The 15,516-nt window shown below is 40.8% G+C and overlaps 1 protein-coding gene across 2 annotated transcripts in view; it reads right to left on the bottom strand.

Annotated features, from left to right (window-relative positions):
• Positions 1-4,020: 4,020 nt before the first annotated feature.
• The window catches only part of LOC121616194 (nck-associated protein 5-like), a 68,223-nt gene continuing 56,727 nt past the window's right edge, over positions 4,021-15,516 (bottom strand). The window contains exons 12-14 of one of the 2 annotated variants that reach the window (XM_041950887.1): positions 12,206-12,592; positions 9,165-9,260; positions 4,021-7,735 (exon numbers count right to left, since the gene is read on the bottom strand). In XM_041950887.1, coding sequence (XP_041806821.1) covers positions 7,734-7,735; positions 9,165-9,260; positions 12,206-12,592 — 485 coding nt within the window. In that variant the 3' untranslated portion in view covers positions 4,021-7,733. The remainder of the gene's footprint in view (positions 7,736-9,164; positions 9,261-12,205; positions 12,593-15,516) is intronic. The other variant, XM_041950888.1, reaches the window with a different exon arrangement.

Here is a 15,516-nt window from a genome sequence, read left to right as displayed (position 1 = left end):
GTTTTTCTTTAACGTGTCACAGATTTTATCGTCCGGAGCTCTTAATGGAAACAAACACGGGATGATTTAACCAACGTTTCATCGCGGGGCCTCTAACGGCTGCTCTTCATGAATAAAATCATCACTTAAAACAACACGTGCCTGAGGAGGAGAGGAGGAGGCAGTGAAACACATCATGAGTTAGAGGCGAGCAGGGAGGCACGCTGCTGTCCGGTGCAGCATGTGGCACAAAAACCTCGGCGATAAGAGTTCATGGAGTGAGGCCCCTTTCAAAGGCTCTTCAAAAACTAATAACCCTGTCTGCAACACTTGGGGAGTAAAAACCGGTCGGATACTCGTGCACAAATTCAAAAGATGGATTAGTCTCTTTAGTGCTGTACAGCGTGGGCTAATATTTCATGTAGGGCTGAAACTTGGTTGAACAGTTTCTGCTGAACTCCAGTTTATGTCTAGTTGTTGTTTGTAGTGTGCATGCCTGACTACGCCTGCCGGCACCCTGCTGCAGGCGGGGTAAGAGGATTCCAGGGCGGGACAAACCCAGATGAGGGCAAACCGCTGAGCTGCAGCAAAGAAGGCTCACGTTATACTTTGTCATCATTGAGCGGCCTCAGAAGGAGCAGATCTGAGTCTGCTTCAATCCTCTATCTAAACTCTGATAGTTTCTCTCAGAGTCATCATGATCAACCTGTTTTAATTAGTGGATGAAACACTGTGTCAGCGCTGCGTCAAGGGGCCGCGGAGAAGTTGTTTGTGATTTACTGTGCTAATCAGCTTAATTGGAAGTTGGATAATTACACATTTAGACACATTTAAATGGTATGAATCCCTGTTCTTTGGTGGAACTTTAAATTAGCTAACGGTCATTTACATTACATTTTAGGCAACGCGAAGATTTACAACAAGCTTTTTACTCAGAAATGAGACGTCCAGGACCATCATTAAAGCGAAACCTCGCTGGTACGAAAGTAAAAGACATAATGGGCAGCTATTGAAGCCGTCACATGATTAAAAGATGGTCCTGTATTTTGGAGAAAAATGTCCCAACTGACGTTAAAATTCATAATTTGAGTTTTACCTAATGTTTTTTGTGCATTAGAATGAAATACAGTCGCAGTCAGACATCAGCACTGAGAGCAGCGCTGCCTTCAGGAGAGTTTAAATGTGCACCAGCTGTAGTTTCTCTCTATGGCAGCTTCTGAGTAAGAGTGTCATAACATGAGTGATGGCACACTGGGAGGCATTATGCAGAGAGACTTTTAAAACAGCAACACTAATCAAGGATGACTGACCATCTGATCAGAAAAAAGCCTCCTGCATACATAATGTGCCCTGCATCTTAAAAGAGGGAGTAAAGCTTTCTGAACAAAATGTCCAAAATGAACTCAATTTGTGAGTGAAATATGAGACTCTTCTGTCTTTGAAAAGGATCATAATGCATATCTCGTTATTAAATTAGTGCCTATAAATCAAGAGGGAGTCATTATGTCAGAGACAGTGAGAATTTACTCTGACAGCTCAAACTGCACAAGGTTACAGGAACCTTCACACAGGCTGCTTGCTTACCTGATTTGCAGTTTAGAACAATATTTAAAAGTTTCTCTGTTGTCATCAAGGACAAGGGCCTAATTTTCACTGGGGGGGCAAAAGGAGTTGATAAAAATATTGATAAGGTGCCTTCAGTTATTACTCAGAGCAATAATTAATGAGAAGCAGGCAAGCAATGAGCAACAAATCTGGCCTTTTTAACCCACGGTTTTACCTCACAGGCATAGGCTGCCTTACTGGAAGGTGTTGAGGCCGTGTGGAGGCTGAAGGCACGACCTGCAGACGTCAGTTACAGTTAATACTCTTCTGAGAAGATGATGGAATTATGATTCTGTCAAAGATAAGTTAGTGAAGCACAGTGATCTACATGTGGGAAAGATGCAAACACGTGTTATCTGTTTGAAACCGGTCTCTGCCAAGGACACTATCATTTTAAGTTAAGGGTTAGTTAGCATTAAAAATACAGCAGAGGTTTCCATTCATTACCATTATTCTAGTAGGCACAGCCAGTTTCATCATAATTCTTCATTTTCTAGATAACAATATTTGATTTCTCTCTCAAACACATGCAGGTGAAGAGGAAGCAGATTGTTTACATGTGTTTAAATGCAGAATTAAGGTTGTCAACACACCTCGAAACATTTCAGTACCACATGTTTAAAGTGATAGTCTCTGCAAATTATGCATTTGATTGAATCGGAAGTACGGAAGCTTTAAAGTCAGATTTGCAGTGCGAAATCAACTGGTCCAGTGGTTCACTGACGTGTTCTGTAGCATCTCTGCGTAACATTAACACACAGCCTATGTAGTTGAATCGACCTCATGCAGTTACCTTGTGGCAGGAAAAACTATTTGAATTTTCTTTCTTGCTTTGTGCATGATATAAAACATTATATTGTAAATTCAACTCCACTTGTCCTGACCTGAGAAGCACCAGATTCGGCTGCATATTACTGGAGGAAACCGCTTCTCACCTTATGAATCAGGCCTGCCTGCTCACTTGGAATAATTTGGTTTGGTTGTTACCCTGTACAGCCAATTATAGTCTTTGGAAATTTAGAATTTTCAAGGGAAGATTTGCACAACTGTTCAGTGTATGACCTTTGAGAAACGCATATATCTACTTACTCGTAAGTCGCGGTGGAAAAAAGTGTGAACACTGTCTGGTTTTCCATGTGTGATGCTGCTAGTCTGTACTGCAGCTACTGGGTTTATCACAGAGTCCGGGGAGGGTTTTGTATTCAGAGATTAGACTGAACCAGATGTCCTTGAATGCTCAAATATTTCCCAGAGCAGGAAACATTTGTTTTATTTGAGCCTGTTTCCTGCCTTCCCTTGTCAGTTATTTTTATATGCATCTATTCTGCATTAGTAAAACACATTTTTCAGGAAACATAAAATGATGCAGGCCTGTGTGATTTTCATTTGGTATTTCTTCAATATCTGCACATGGCAACCAAAAAAAATGGTTTTGCTTTAATTAAGATTAACCACTTAGCCTGGTTGAAGGAATAATGTGACATTTTGGGAAATATGTTTAGTCTTGCTGAGTGTTATTTGAGTACTGAGTAATACATTGATGTCACTCTCATATCTGTCACATATGTTGCTGGAGCCAGAAGACAGTTAGCTTAGCTTAGCACAAAGCCTTAAAGCCAGTGGAAACAACTGGCTCCGTTTAAAGGTTGAAAATAACCCACCTATGTGCACATCTTAAGTTCAATAATTAACAACGACAAGTTAGAGCTTTTTCACCAGAAGACAGAGCCAGGCTATCTTTCCCCCCTGCTTTCAGTCTTTATGCTAAGCTACGCTAACCACCTCTTGGCTCCAGCTTCATATTTAACAGATGAGTGTGAAAGTGGTATTGATCTTAGCAAATAACTTAAAAGTATTTACCAAAATGTCAAACTCTTCCATCGTGTTAGCGTTAGCGTCAGATTCTCAAAACGCCCACAGTAACCAGAAGAGGAGGCGTGACTGCAGGCTGAGGGGAAATCCTTGTATACACACTCATTATGTTTCCGCTTCACTACATTAATTGCACACATTCCTGCAATACATGGATGTCAATTTTCCTGTGGAATAAGCATTCTTCATTCATCTTTGTTTTCTCATTTTAGTTTTCATCTGACAACGCCGCTTGGCAGCCCAGCAGGAGTTTGCTTCCAGTTTGACAAACCCTGGTCCGGTGCCCGCGACATGTGGGTTTGTAGTCTGTGAATTGTTTACTTTGAAGTTAATGAAAAAAACCAATGCTGTTGTCACTGTGTTGGAAAAGAAAGTTGGACCCACTGCTCTGCTGCTGGCCAGCACACAGACTGGCCGTGAGTCTAAAGTGGACTCTCGGACTGGGAGGAAACGGTCTCCCCTGTTAGCATGAAATCACATCTGGAGCTTTTTTTATAGCCACAATAATTCAGCCAAATACACCAAACCACAAGGCAACATCCTTAATGTTGTATAAGTATTGAAATAGTTTATTTTTCTTTCTTCTTTTACATAAAACAAAGAGTATCAGTAATATACAATTCTCAATTCGTACTGCTAAGGTGACCGTCACACGAGAACATCACTGTTATTATTGGGTTCTGAAAAAAAAAAAACATTTAGAAGGAGAATTACTGTAATAGTGAGTAACAATATGTGCAATAAATGGTAAATTACGCTCATCAGTGCTGAGTACAAATACAGGGCATTAGAGTAAATGTTAAAAAAATACAATACTCTTGTGAGAGTGACGCTCTTCATTATGTGAGTCATTTTTAAAAACACAGACGCCATGCTCCATCTACCCGTATCAGTACAGCCAATCTGTTCCCTGATCCATGAACGCCTCGTCTCACCCGTGTACGCTACATATTTCATTTATTAAACCTGTGTGTCGCTATCGCCGCGAACACCGCTTTCATTTTACAGGTATTACCTTCAACAAATACATGTAGCAAGTTAGTAAAGACTTAAAGAGGAGGTAAATACAGTCGGATGACGGGACGAATGATACTGTGCAACATGACGGTGCGCCAAAGTTCTACATCACGTTAAACTGTAAACTGTCGCTAGTGATTCAAAAGAATATGGCTATAGTCACCATGACAAGTTTGATATGTAGATTCAGTTGCATTCATCTTCTGTATATGTGATTAGCTCATAGCTGTGTTTGGCAATACGCGTTTTGGCAAATATCTACACATGAAAGGCGAGGGAGCTGACAAAGGTGTGAGGGGGGGGAAACATCGCAAGGCGGCTAAAACCGTCAAATATGTCGGGATGCATTCAAAACACCAAAAAACATTACTATAAAGGACACAGCCTACATAATAGAGAGAGAGAGAAACTGAGCTACCATGGTGAGATATCTTACAGTTAAATGTATAGACAGAAACTAACGAGAGGAAAATATTGAGTTCAGGTTATATCCTTCAACCGCTACAGTGAAATCTGGTGCGTTCAGTGGTTGCAATGAAAAGGTTGTACATGTTAAAGTTGAGGTTTACTTCAAATCCACAGCATCTATCAGACAATAAATGGTATTTTCCCTGAGCTAGCACAACAATGTTCACAATGTGCGTACTACAGCAGGTGCTTTATAGCTAAGGTTACATGCAAAACTCACTGCTTTGTCCTGATGTCATAACTGTGGAAACACGTGTAAAATGCAGAACGCAGATCACACACGAAGAGTTCCATTACAAGACGTGCACAGTTTTTAACATGACAGCAGGTGTGGACAATAGTTTTAGAAGACCTTCGCTTAAGCGACAGTTTGTGAGTAAAATACTGAGAAAATACTCTCGCACGTCACCTCTTGTGATGAAACTCCTCATATGTTGGCTGTCAGATTCACATGATGCATTTCTGTGGTTAGAATAAGCCAGAGGGTGGTCGCATGCAAGTGGATATTAACATTGTGAGAATAAAAAAAAAGACGCTTCCAACAAGATAGTGCACACTTTAAAGAATCACATTACTCAGTCAGGTATCCAGCTCATGGATGGCGATCAGAAGTTAGTGCTGTACATAAGGATGGAAGTCAGAGTTTGTAGTCTGGAGTTTATGAGGTTACATCCGATGATTTGCTCAAAAATATATTACTGACATGATTATTCTAGTTTAGAGCCTCGGCAGAATGAAAGCAGAACTACGTCTTCACAAAAACAGCTGTTAAAAGCTGGAAAAGCAAATGAATGTGGCTAAATAATCTTTGTTCAGCTGGACTTCAGTGGAGGTCTTTCAGTCTCTAAAAGTGACCACAGCTGGTGCCATTATGGAGGTCCGGTGGTGAATCTGGTTGCGCTTGTGCAAAGCTATTTAAATGTTTATACCTGCATTAATCAATATATCTGATGATGAAATGGAGTCAAATGATGATTCTGAATGTCTTCTGGCTCATTGTTTTTGTTGTACAGCCGCTGCTAACTGATCACAACAAATGAAGCTAAACAGCTGGCAAGCGTAGGACAAAAAAACATTTTCTTAAGAGTTGGTGGAGACTAAAAGCGAGATAAAAAGAGAGAGAATATTGTACTTTGAATGTTGTATTTGTTAGGTAGCCACAGTGCTCTATGTCTGCTGGATATGAAGGTTGTTTGCTAACACATTAGCTATAACAGCTCTATAAGGTTAGCATGTCCGTCTCTGTCATTGTATTTTGTATTTATTCTGCCCTCTAGGGGCCAAAGTGGATAAGTGCAGTTTCACCTGGTTAGAAAAGCAGATATGTATGAAAAGTTTAAACATGTTGCTGTGCGTCTATTATAACAGAGCAGATAAAACTCCTTGATAGAGTCCAGAAGGTCTTGAGGGTCCTGTCTACTTCGTAGGAGCGAACGTTCAGTTTCTATTCGCTGTAACTTCATACGTATATTCAAGTGATGCTCATCCATTTCTGCAGCATGGATGCAGAAACAACTCACAACCCTAACTAATACGGATTATAGCTGATAGATTTCATTTTGAGGTCGACATAGAGCTTCAAAAAACTACAACGTACACCATGAAGAATGTGGTGACTGCAGGATATTTCAGGCTAATTTTAAAATTATACATTTTTTTCTTTTTACAACAAGGAGTTATATTGTTAAGAGAAGGGTTTACTGTCTCAACTAGCCACTCTGTCTCTTACACTTTAGCAATATTGGCCCATGCATTTTGGATTGCATTCGCTAGAAACATTGACTTTCAGCGCAGGAACTTGGGTCATAAAAAAAAAGTCGTAGTGTTGAGGGTGACAAAACACAAGTTTAACGCTGCAGACCTTAACCAGTTTTTTCAATATTTAACTGTGCAGACTGATGTTTCCATTGCTTTGATTTGAGTCGTCTGCTAAGGCTTTGTTGTTTGGCTGATAGAAGTAATTCAGGTGCCCGTATGATTCCTCCAAGGTGAATGAGCCTACGTAAATGAGTTGCATGTGAGATAATTTACAGGTTGCAACACCACTGCTGTAGTCGGTACATACTGTTAGAGTTGTAATGCTGTAACAGTTTATCCTTTTAGGACTTTACACTTAAGTAAAGTGGACCCTCTGATTATTATTGTTTTTTGCGGTACATGCTTTTAGCTTTTCTCTGTGCTCTACATATATTACTAGTTGCACAGCAGCTTGAGAGCAGCTAGCCTAGCTGGCTAACGAGTGTGGTTATGGCACAGCAATGTAAAAAGCAGCTCCTGGCCACTAACTTTAACATAAACCGGGCTGACAGCTGGCTTCAGATGTTTATATGGTGATGGTGAAGACAGGAAGCCATGAAAGTGCTACAGTAGCTTACCTGATAAACCAAAAATTTATGTTTTTGTAAAATTGTTAACTCCTCCGAGGTGGAAAAACAGCAGAGAAAAATAAGCATGTGTGTTTAACTCCAGTCCTGCGAGACAGCAGAGGCGTACATTTAGAAATTCAATCAGCGGCTCACAGCTGATGCCAGTGAGCGGCAGACCTCCACAATGGCTGCCAGAAGGTTCATTACTACACCTGAAAGGCTACTCGGTATCTCAGCACTGCACTGAGCACAGGTGGAAGCCTACAATACCAAGCTCACTTGTGTTCCAGTCTTTAGCGTTTCATCCTGATAGAGACTCGGTGTGCAAACTGTGGGGTTTAGGGATCATCCATGTGTGTGTCAGAGCGATAAATCCAACCGATTGCCGGATTCCTTGCTTCAGGTTGATTCATTCGACTTCATAAACTCTGAAATGGAAGATGCAGAGCAGAGTGAGATCCTGCAGTACGGTACCATGCAAACACTGTATGGCTGTGATTGTTGCCAGGATGGCTATTTCAAGGAAACACTTAAATCATCGCCTGCACATATACAACCCATTCTACTCAAAAGCAATTCTGTCCACTGAGTCCACCTTCACTGACAGTTTCTGGGGATTTCAGTAGTATTGAAGCGCTGCTGGGGGGTAATTTAACATGTATCCGTTTCAGCTATACTGCATGAGCAACTGCGGTTCAAATGCAAATAAAAAACAGACAGATTGTGATGCGATTGCTGCTTGAAATGCTGCATCACTTTCCAACATGAGTCAGCTGCCTAAACAGTTAAACTGGCACCAGGTCAGACTCACAGTCTGACGATTGTGTGAATACTGGAAATGTGCTAGAATGTCATAGATTAAGTATGTATTTAACATTTGTATGAGTCTATTTCTGTGAAGAAGAAAGGCATTGATCACTGGACCCAAAGGCAAAACAAAGTCTTTATGAGTATTTTTTTGTGTGTGATGCTTATAAGCAGCCTCATTTTTTTTTAACCCAGAGGGAGATCTTATGTTGCAGCACGCACACATGCACGCACGCACACACACACACACACACACACACACACACACACGTTGTAAATGCCAGCGTTAATGTACTGTAGTGAAATGCAAATGATGTTTGGGAAACTTGTGCTAGTCATGTGTTTAGTTGCCACCATTAAGCTGACTTTCTGCTCAGTGGGGATGGAAATGAGTTTAACGGGAAAGCGTGGCATTTTAAGTGTGCTGTGTTACAATGTGAAAAGGTGAAGTTTTCTTCATCTTCATGCTGCAGTGACAGTTCTGAAAGCCAAGTCTGAATATGTCTGACAAGGCCACTGGCAGCAGATTCTGCATCTATCTTTATAATCGGTGAATAGAAAACTGAACTGTTGAAGTATTTTTCATGTGCAAATATAAAGAAAAACCAAACTGTGATCCTGTTTTTAGTTCTCAAATGCCTTCTGACCTCAGCATTTGGAGAGTATTTAAGCTGTAATGTGAATTTGATTACAGTATTCTTTTGTATTCTCCAGGGATGGAGCTCAAAGGTAATCATACAGAAATTCGTCTATTCTAATGGTGCAAGAACATTTTTCTGAGTTAATTTATTGTGGAATCAGGAAAGTCGTGCCATTCAGTTGGTTTGCTTTGACTTTCAGAGGTGATGATCGGAAAGAAATTTCAGTTTTTTTTAAGTAGCCCTGCATGAAGCATCCTCTCTGTGTAACAGTGAATAATAACTTCAGATCATGAAAATGTGAAAAACACACTCTGGTTGATGATAGTGGGCACAGAACAGAACATGGCTTTTAGGCCTAAAATTTACCCAAATGTGTCACTTAAGTAAAACCTGTTAAATTGTGTCTTACAGTTGGCAAGCTGAAGTCTTGTCTGCTCTTTCTGTCGGCTCGGAGTGGTTCGTGTTTTCGATTTGATATAAGTCAACTTCTTTGGTTCCAATCCACCTGGAAAAACCACAGAATGAAACTCGTTTCAGAGGTTTTTTTTTCAACAGACTTAATTCTGTGTCCTGCCAGCAGAGGAGTCAAATGAGGAGGTAGGAGAACAGAGTGACACTGACAGACTGACATCTGACATCTTCAAAGAGAGAAAGATTATCATTCTGAATTCAAAGTGGCAGGAGATCTGATTGACTCCAACAGAGCAGCGGCTGACGTCTTGAAGGATGACAAATTTCTAATTCTGACTTAAAAATGACAAACCACCCGAACTGAACTCGGCTGAAAGACTGTGCAAATGAAGCAAGAGTTTAGTTTGCCAGATATGGAGTGACAGTTTAGGTTGCTTAAGCAGTCAAACGTATTCACTGTTTGTCAAAAGAAATGTGCCTTGAGAAATGTTTAAATATGCATTTAAGCAAAAAAGCATTCAGTCTGATGCAAGCTGAGCAATCTGCACCACCTCTGGGTCCAGAGGGGCTTTGGTGTCACATACTCTTTAGTTACCTTAGCTACCATAACTTGGCACAGCAGTGTCTGACTCACCCAAACTATTCCAATAATGGGCAAAAAGGTGGTGCATGTGTGGGGTTGAGGTGGGCCGAATGAAGCCTAGTTGCTGAAACCTAGCGGCTAGCTATCACTTAAACTGGTCATGCCCATAATTATGCATAAACTTCAAGCCTTAACATAATTTATATAAGTGAGTCATATAAAAATTCAGCCTGTACACTTGTCATGAACGGGGAAATTAGCAACAGAGACCAAAATTGCTTTTGTACCAGGCTGTAATCACGTTTATTTCAGGGTTGTTTTTTTTTTTCTTTTCCTGTTTTGCATTTTAACATGGGGGTCTATGGGGGTTGACTCACTTTTGGAGCCAGCCTCAAGTGGCCATTTGGGTGACGGCAGTTTTTTGCACTTCTGTACTGGCTTCATTTTTCAGCTCTGGAGGTTGCTGCTTGGTTTCTCTACGTACTGAAGTAGCACACATGTAAAAATGATGCTCAGCATCTACAAGGTTTGTAGATTTTATCTTTTTATTTGGCCTTTCTGACACAAAACACACAAGGAATGAGAAATTAAGATGAGTTAAGGTAAGGTAATCTACTCTAACTCAAGTTGCAAATATTAGCATGTCTGGCTAACTAGCTTAGTACCTACAAAAGTAACCATTAATTACTTAGAAGGCAAAGGAGCATTTAGCTAACTAGGCACATTTTGCAGGTTTAGAAAATGGCCTCATTTACAGCACATCCACTTTGTAGTCCACACTTTTACTTAGGCATGCAGCATCTAGATGCTAGTCTGTTAGCACAATGTCACGAATGTAAGCATTCAAGACACCTTATACAGGGTTCTTATTGCACAATAGTCAAAGTCGGCTGGAGCCATTAACAAGTCAGCTGGTGTTTAAAAACAGCTTGTGGAGCTAATGCTACCTAAGCTAGCTAGCTACAGCTAATAACATCTGCCAACAACAGTTATCATTTTACCAGAACAAGTGGTAAATGTGCCTCCATTATGCTTGTAAACTGCATATGTGGTGTGTGAGAATGGAAAGCTTGTCAGGCTGTCAAATTTTTTCTGTAGTGGCACCATTTTTGGAGGGTAGCGTGCTAGTTGTCATTATCTGTTTCCAGTCAATTGTCATCTGTCAGTTGTTCAACATCAGCAATATATACAGTATGCATGAAAAACAAATGCTCATATATAGAGATTCGTACAGGTGATGCTTGGTACCCTCCAAAAATGACTGATTTGCTGTTGATGACGTCACATTCCCATTCATTATTACAGCCACAAAATAACTTGTGATGATCTATGCTGTGGCCTTATGCACGGTTTAATAAATCTCCCCCATCAAAGCTCCTTCTTCACTGTGCAAGTGAAAACACACATTATTTGCCTTGTGAAGCACCCCTGGGTGTCACTCTGAAGACATGACTCAAAGCCATCAACGCTTGAAATACATCTTTCCACTTGACAGTGAAAATTAAAATGTTTTGTTTGATTAGCATACTGAGGAGGCCATGTCCACAATGTGTCCTCCTGGCTGTCAGTGTAGTGATGGTGATCACTGCTGCTTTCAGTAGGCTGTTATAGATACTTATATATAGACATATTGGTCCTGACATGACAGTAGTGAATCCTCATGAAATGCATTTCCTCGTGTGAGAATGGAGCTTAAACATCTCCTCGAAGTGCTCCTCAGAATAGAAAAATTAATAATGAAATACCCATGCAGAACTTCCACTGGATATGTCCTTTTTTTTAAAGGAACCGAGACAGTGACAGATGGTAGGAAGATTTACAGCATGTGCTATAGCCTATGCAGCACAATTTGTTATACCAAAGAGTCAAATCGTGAAAAGATTACATTTCTTATCCCACCTTTTAATTTTGATCTATGGGAGTTTAATGCAAGAGCTTTCCATTTTCCTGAAGTCTGGCAAGATGGATTCTCGAGCCTGTGTGATCTAACAAATCCAGCTGCCTCACACCTAGCACGTTCCTTGACTGCTTACCCTCTAGTAATGGACCACTTTTCTTAAGCGGGACATTTCTGGCATCTAACTTCATTCCTTTCTTTTTGCCACAATACGGCGCTGCATTGACAACCACAGTAATATTTTCCAATTTTTTCATGACCCTTGAGACCCTTGTTGAATGCTTTGTTCTGATAATTTCCAACAGCAAAACTTAAAGCTCCATAGTGAGAAAGTTTTCTTTTAAATCTTGGGTGGCATTTTTGTGAATGAAGTAGCTGTATGTGGTCAATTTTGAGGGTGTGGATTAGCTCCACTCATGAACAGGTGGTAAGTTTGTGCAGTTGAGAAAGTTTGCAGAATCTTACTTGAAATACTACAAGCAAAACCTGTAAGTATCATCTTTACTTCTGCAGTCCACATGTCATGCTTCTTGCTTGAACTTCTTTGGCGTTACTGTACCTTGTGGTGGTCTGGGTAGCCTGCTCTGGGTATCACACACACTGGCAGAGGTCACAATGGGTTGAGACTGGGGTTGGATGGGCTGGAGGAAGGCCACAGTGGGGAAAGGCACTGACTGGATATGGGTCATGGAGGAGTCGGACAAAGAGTTTGGCACCCCTGCATGGCTGCTGTCCTTAAAGCTGGAGGGTATCCTCCACCGGGGTAATGGGGAAGGAGACACGTCCTCGCTGGAGGAACCGGGGACACTGGGAGGACTGAGGGACTGTTCTGGGGTTGATGAAGATTTGGGGAGGAGGTGCAGGATGGAGGAGAAGAAGGAACAGGATTCAGGAAGGGGGATGGTCCCGATTCCACTGTCCAACGTTCGCATCTTGCAGCCGAAGCCTGCGGCACAGGGAGAACAGTTGAAGTGGCTCAGGGTAGTGGGAAAGAGAGGGGGCACAACAGGAATGAAACAACAGGGTAACCATGGTTGAAGTGGCGCTACAGAAACCTTTCAAAAACACTAGAGAAAGGGTGTGAAAAGCTGTTCCACTTGGAGAATAAGTTTCTCATTCTGTGCTAGAAATGATGACTAAAGATATGACTCAGTGACAGAGCTTTCACTATCAAATGAGGGCAGCGTTACCAATCGATAATTGATTGTTCCCCCCATGTCTCTTATCCTTACTGTTTGTTTGAGCTCCAAGCAGCTGATCCTTGTGTTGAATACAATCTAATTACACATAAGTGTGAGGCAGGGTAATGATTTGCTGAGCTAATTACACCAAACATGTAGCCCTGTCCCAGAGAACGACTCAGCCAACGCAAGTCAAGCCCACTTGAACCACTTCTTTGTGTTACAGATGCTGTTTAATGGGTGTGTGCCGACTAGCATGCATTGATCACACTGTGAATATGAAATGTACGGAATGGCGTATGACATGAAAATTTAATACACTCCGAATGTGTGTATCTTATGTGCAATATATAAAACATAACTGTCAAACACACACAGTTATGTTGTTCCTCAACTTTTAAGATTACAGATGCAGAATTTTGCATTGTTCAATCAAAAGTCAGACATTGTGCCGCCAGAATTACACACCATATCACAGTTAGACTGATAAACCCATGTTGAAGTTTTGTGCATTAAGCCTCGGTGCACAAAGCTTTACAAAGTTTGCATCAATTACATTTGGATCAGAGAATCATCAGCGGTATCTTTCCAAACTTCCAGTATGCTATCCAAAAAACAAGATGTATCACAGCAGCCATCCATCTAGTGAGCACAAAATCAAATCAAAATAAGAAAAGATATCCTGAAGCTGTTGCCATGCAAACTCGTGGTTTAATATGTACCCTGTAGCAGGAACCTGTAGGCAATCACACACTGGAGCAAAAGCAACAGCTGCTCCTCCTTTATTAATTAAGGCATGCACACATGAGACCCTCTTCTGTGTCTGCGAAAGCTCGTTTTTCTTCACTTTTTTCTTATTTTGTTTTGAAGCTAGAGTGCTCAAATTAATTGAGTTTTTCAGATTTGTCACATTACAAGTCGTGCTATGCTAATAAATATGGAAATGTGGATAGGGTAAAAGGGTGAGGGGAAGCCAGTTGTAGCCATGGGAATGCAGTCTTAGGCTATGAAAACACAGAAACATGTCCTATTGTAATAACAACACATTTCCTACTCACATCATATTTCAAGATAGTTGCAAATGTCACACAGCATTGAAAAAACCTCACTAACTCTGAGCAACTTTATTTAAAGACACATCCTGACAAATTCAGTAACATCCATTAAGGTTATGTCACTATTGTTGATTAAGAATTAGCTTTAAGTGTCTGTCTGTTACTGAGGCTCCGCTTGAGATAAAAATGGTTATTTTCATCCTGTTGTAAACAAGAACAAATAATTGAATTGAGAAGACATGGAGCAGAGACATTATTGATTAGCTTGGTCTTTGGTTGGAAGTTAACAAGAACCGCTGTGGCACAGTCTTCCTGGGAAAGGCAGAATCACAGAGGCTGAGAACTGATGGGTTTCAACAAGCCTTCGACATGAACGGTGATGTTTTTGTCCTCCTCATCTGTACAATCTGTTCCAAGCTCAATCAATAACTGCTCACTGTCACCAGACAACACTGCAGTGATGTTCTTCTGAGTTTAATGTGTAAAAAACACAGGATACCAAGTGTATAGTGTAATAATAAGAAGAAGAATTATAAAGTGTTCTACTTGTAGGACAATGCTGATGTTGTTCGATGGACACAGAACTAATGGTGTTCCATTGAGGACGGTTATTGCACAGACAGGGGGAGCCATCATGGAACAAACATTTTTTAAATATAAGTATCTCCCTTTTGGTGACTAACTTGTGTCTCACAGTGTGCACAGGATGTTTAATTTGTGCAGGAGATTTGTAAACTCTGTGCAACTTTGTCAGAAAATACAAAGTCTAGTTTTAGAAGAAACTTCAACTCCACAGCCAAAAACACTAGTTTCTGTGCATAAAATAAGGCATTATTTTAATGCAGGTTGAACTGTACATATTTCTCTTTAACATCACCTTATTTCAAAGCATCAAGTTGAAAACTGCTCTGTCAGCTCTACATGAGGCCAAACAAGTTTATGCCAAGTCTGGACGGTATAATTCAGCTCACAGCTGAAGGCAAAGTTAATTGACTCAGTTGTGGCTTGGATGAGCGTGCATAGCTGGTGCAGTGCTGAAATTTTAATGAGGTGATTAACCCCTGAGGGCAGGCGTCCGTCCGTATCAAACATGCTTGATATTTGCGGCGCCTTGCCGATGGTGTCACTCTGGTCAATGAAATTTCAGCAGGGTCTGCCACCAGTCCTCTATCTGAGCGATATGGAGAGTTTCATCTGATGGTATTTTTAATTTAGTGACTGCAATTAAATAAAAACCAAATAAAGTTTTTCTCTCTGTCTAGTTTCACCCACTTACTCGCCCACTCTCTGTCTCACTATCTATTTTTTTTATTAGATTGCCATCTCTAGTTTCAACTAAGTAGGAAGTGGGAAATTGCTTACTGAGTGTTTTGATAAATTCCGGATACCCTGTAATCCAAAGTTTTGGACTCAACCAAAACGGACAGGTGGAAAAACCGACCCAAAGCTGATGCACATAAATCTGAAAGGGACCCAAGGACAGTTGATCCAGAACCGAAGCAAACAAGGTGAAAACACCAATACTGGCAGCAGCACGATGCACCACCAATTAATGAGCAGCAGCTATCGTAAAAAGCACCAGTTTAAGTGATTTTACCTTCACAGTTCACACTCAAAAATGGTGCACAATTATA

Source organism: Chelmon rostratus, chromosome 13 (assembly GCF_017976325.1).
Source record: "Chelmon rostratus isolate fCheRos1 chromosome 13, fCheRos1.pri, whole genome shotgun sequence".
In the NCBI taxonomy this organism is placed as follows: domain Eukaryota; kingdom Metazoa; phylum Chordata; class Actinopteri; order Chaetodontiformes; family Chaetodontidae; genus Chelmon; species Chelmon rostratus.
This window is presented reverse-complemented; position numbering and strand designations above follow the sequence as displayed.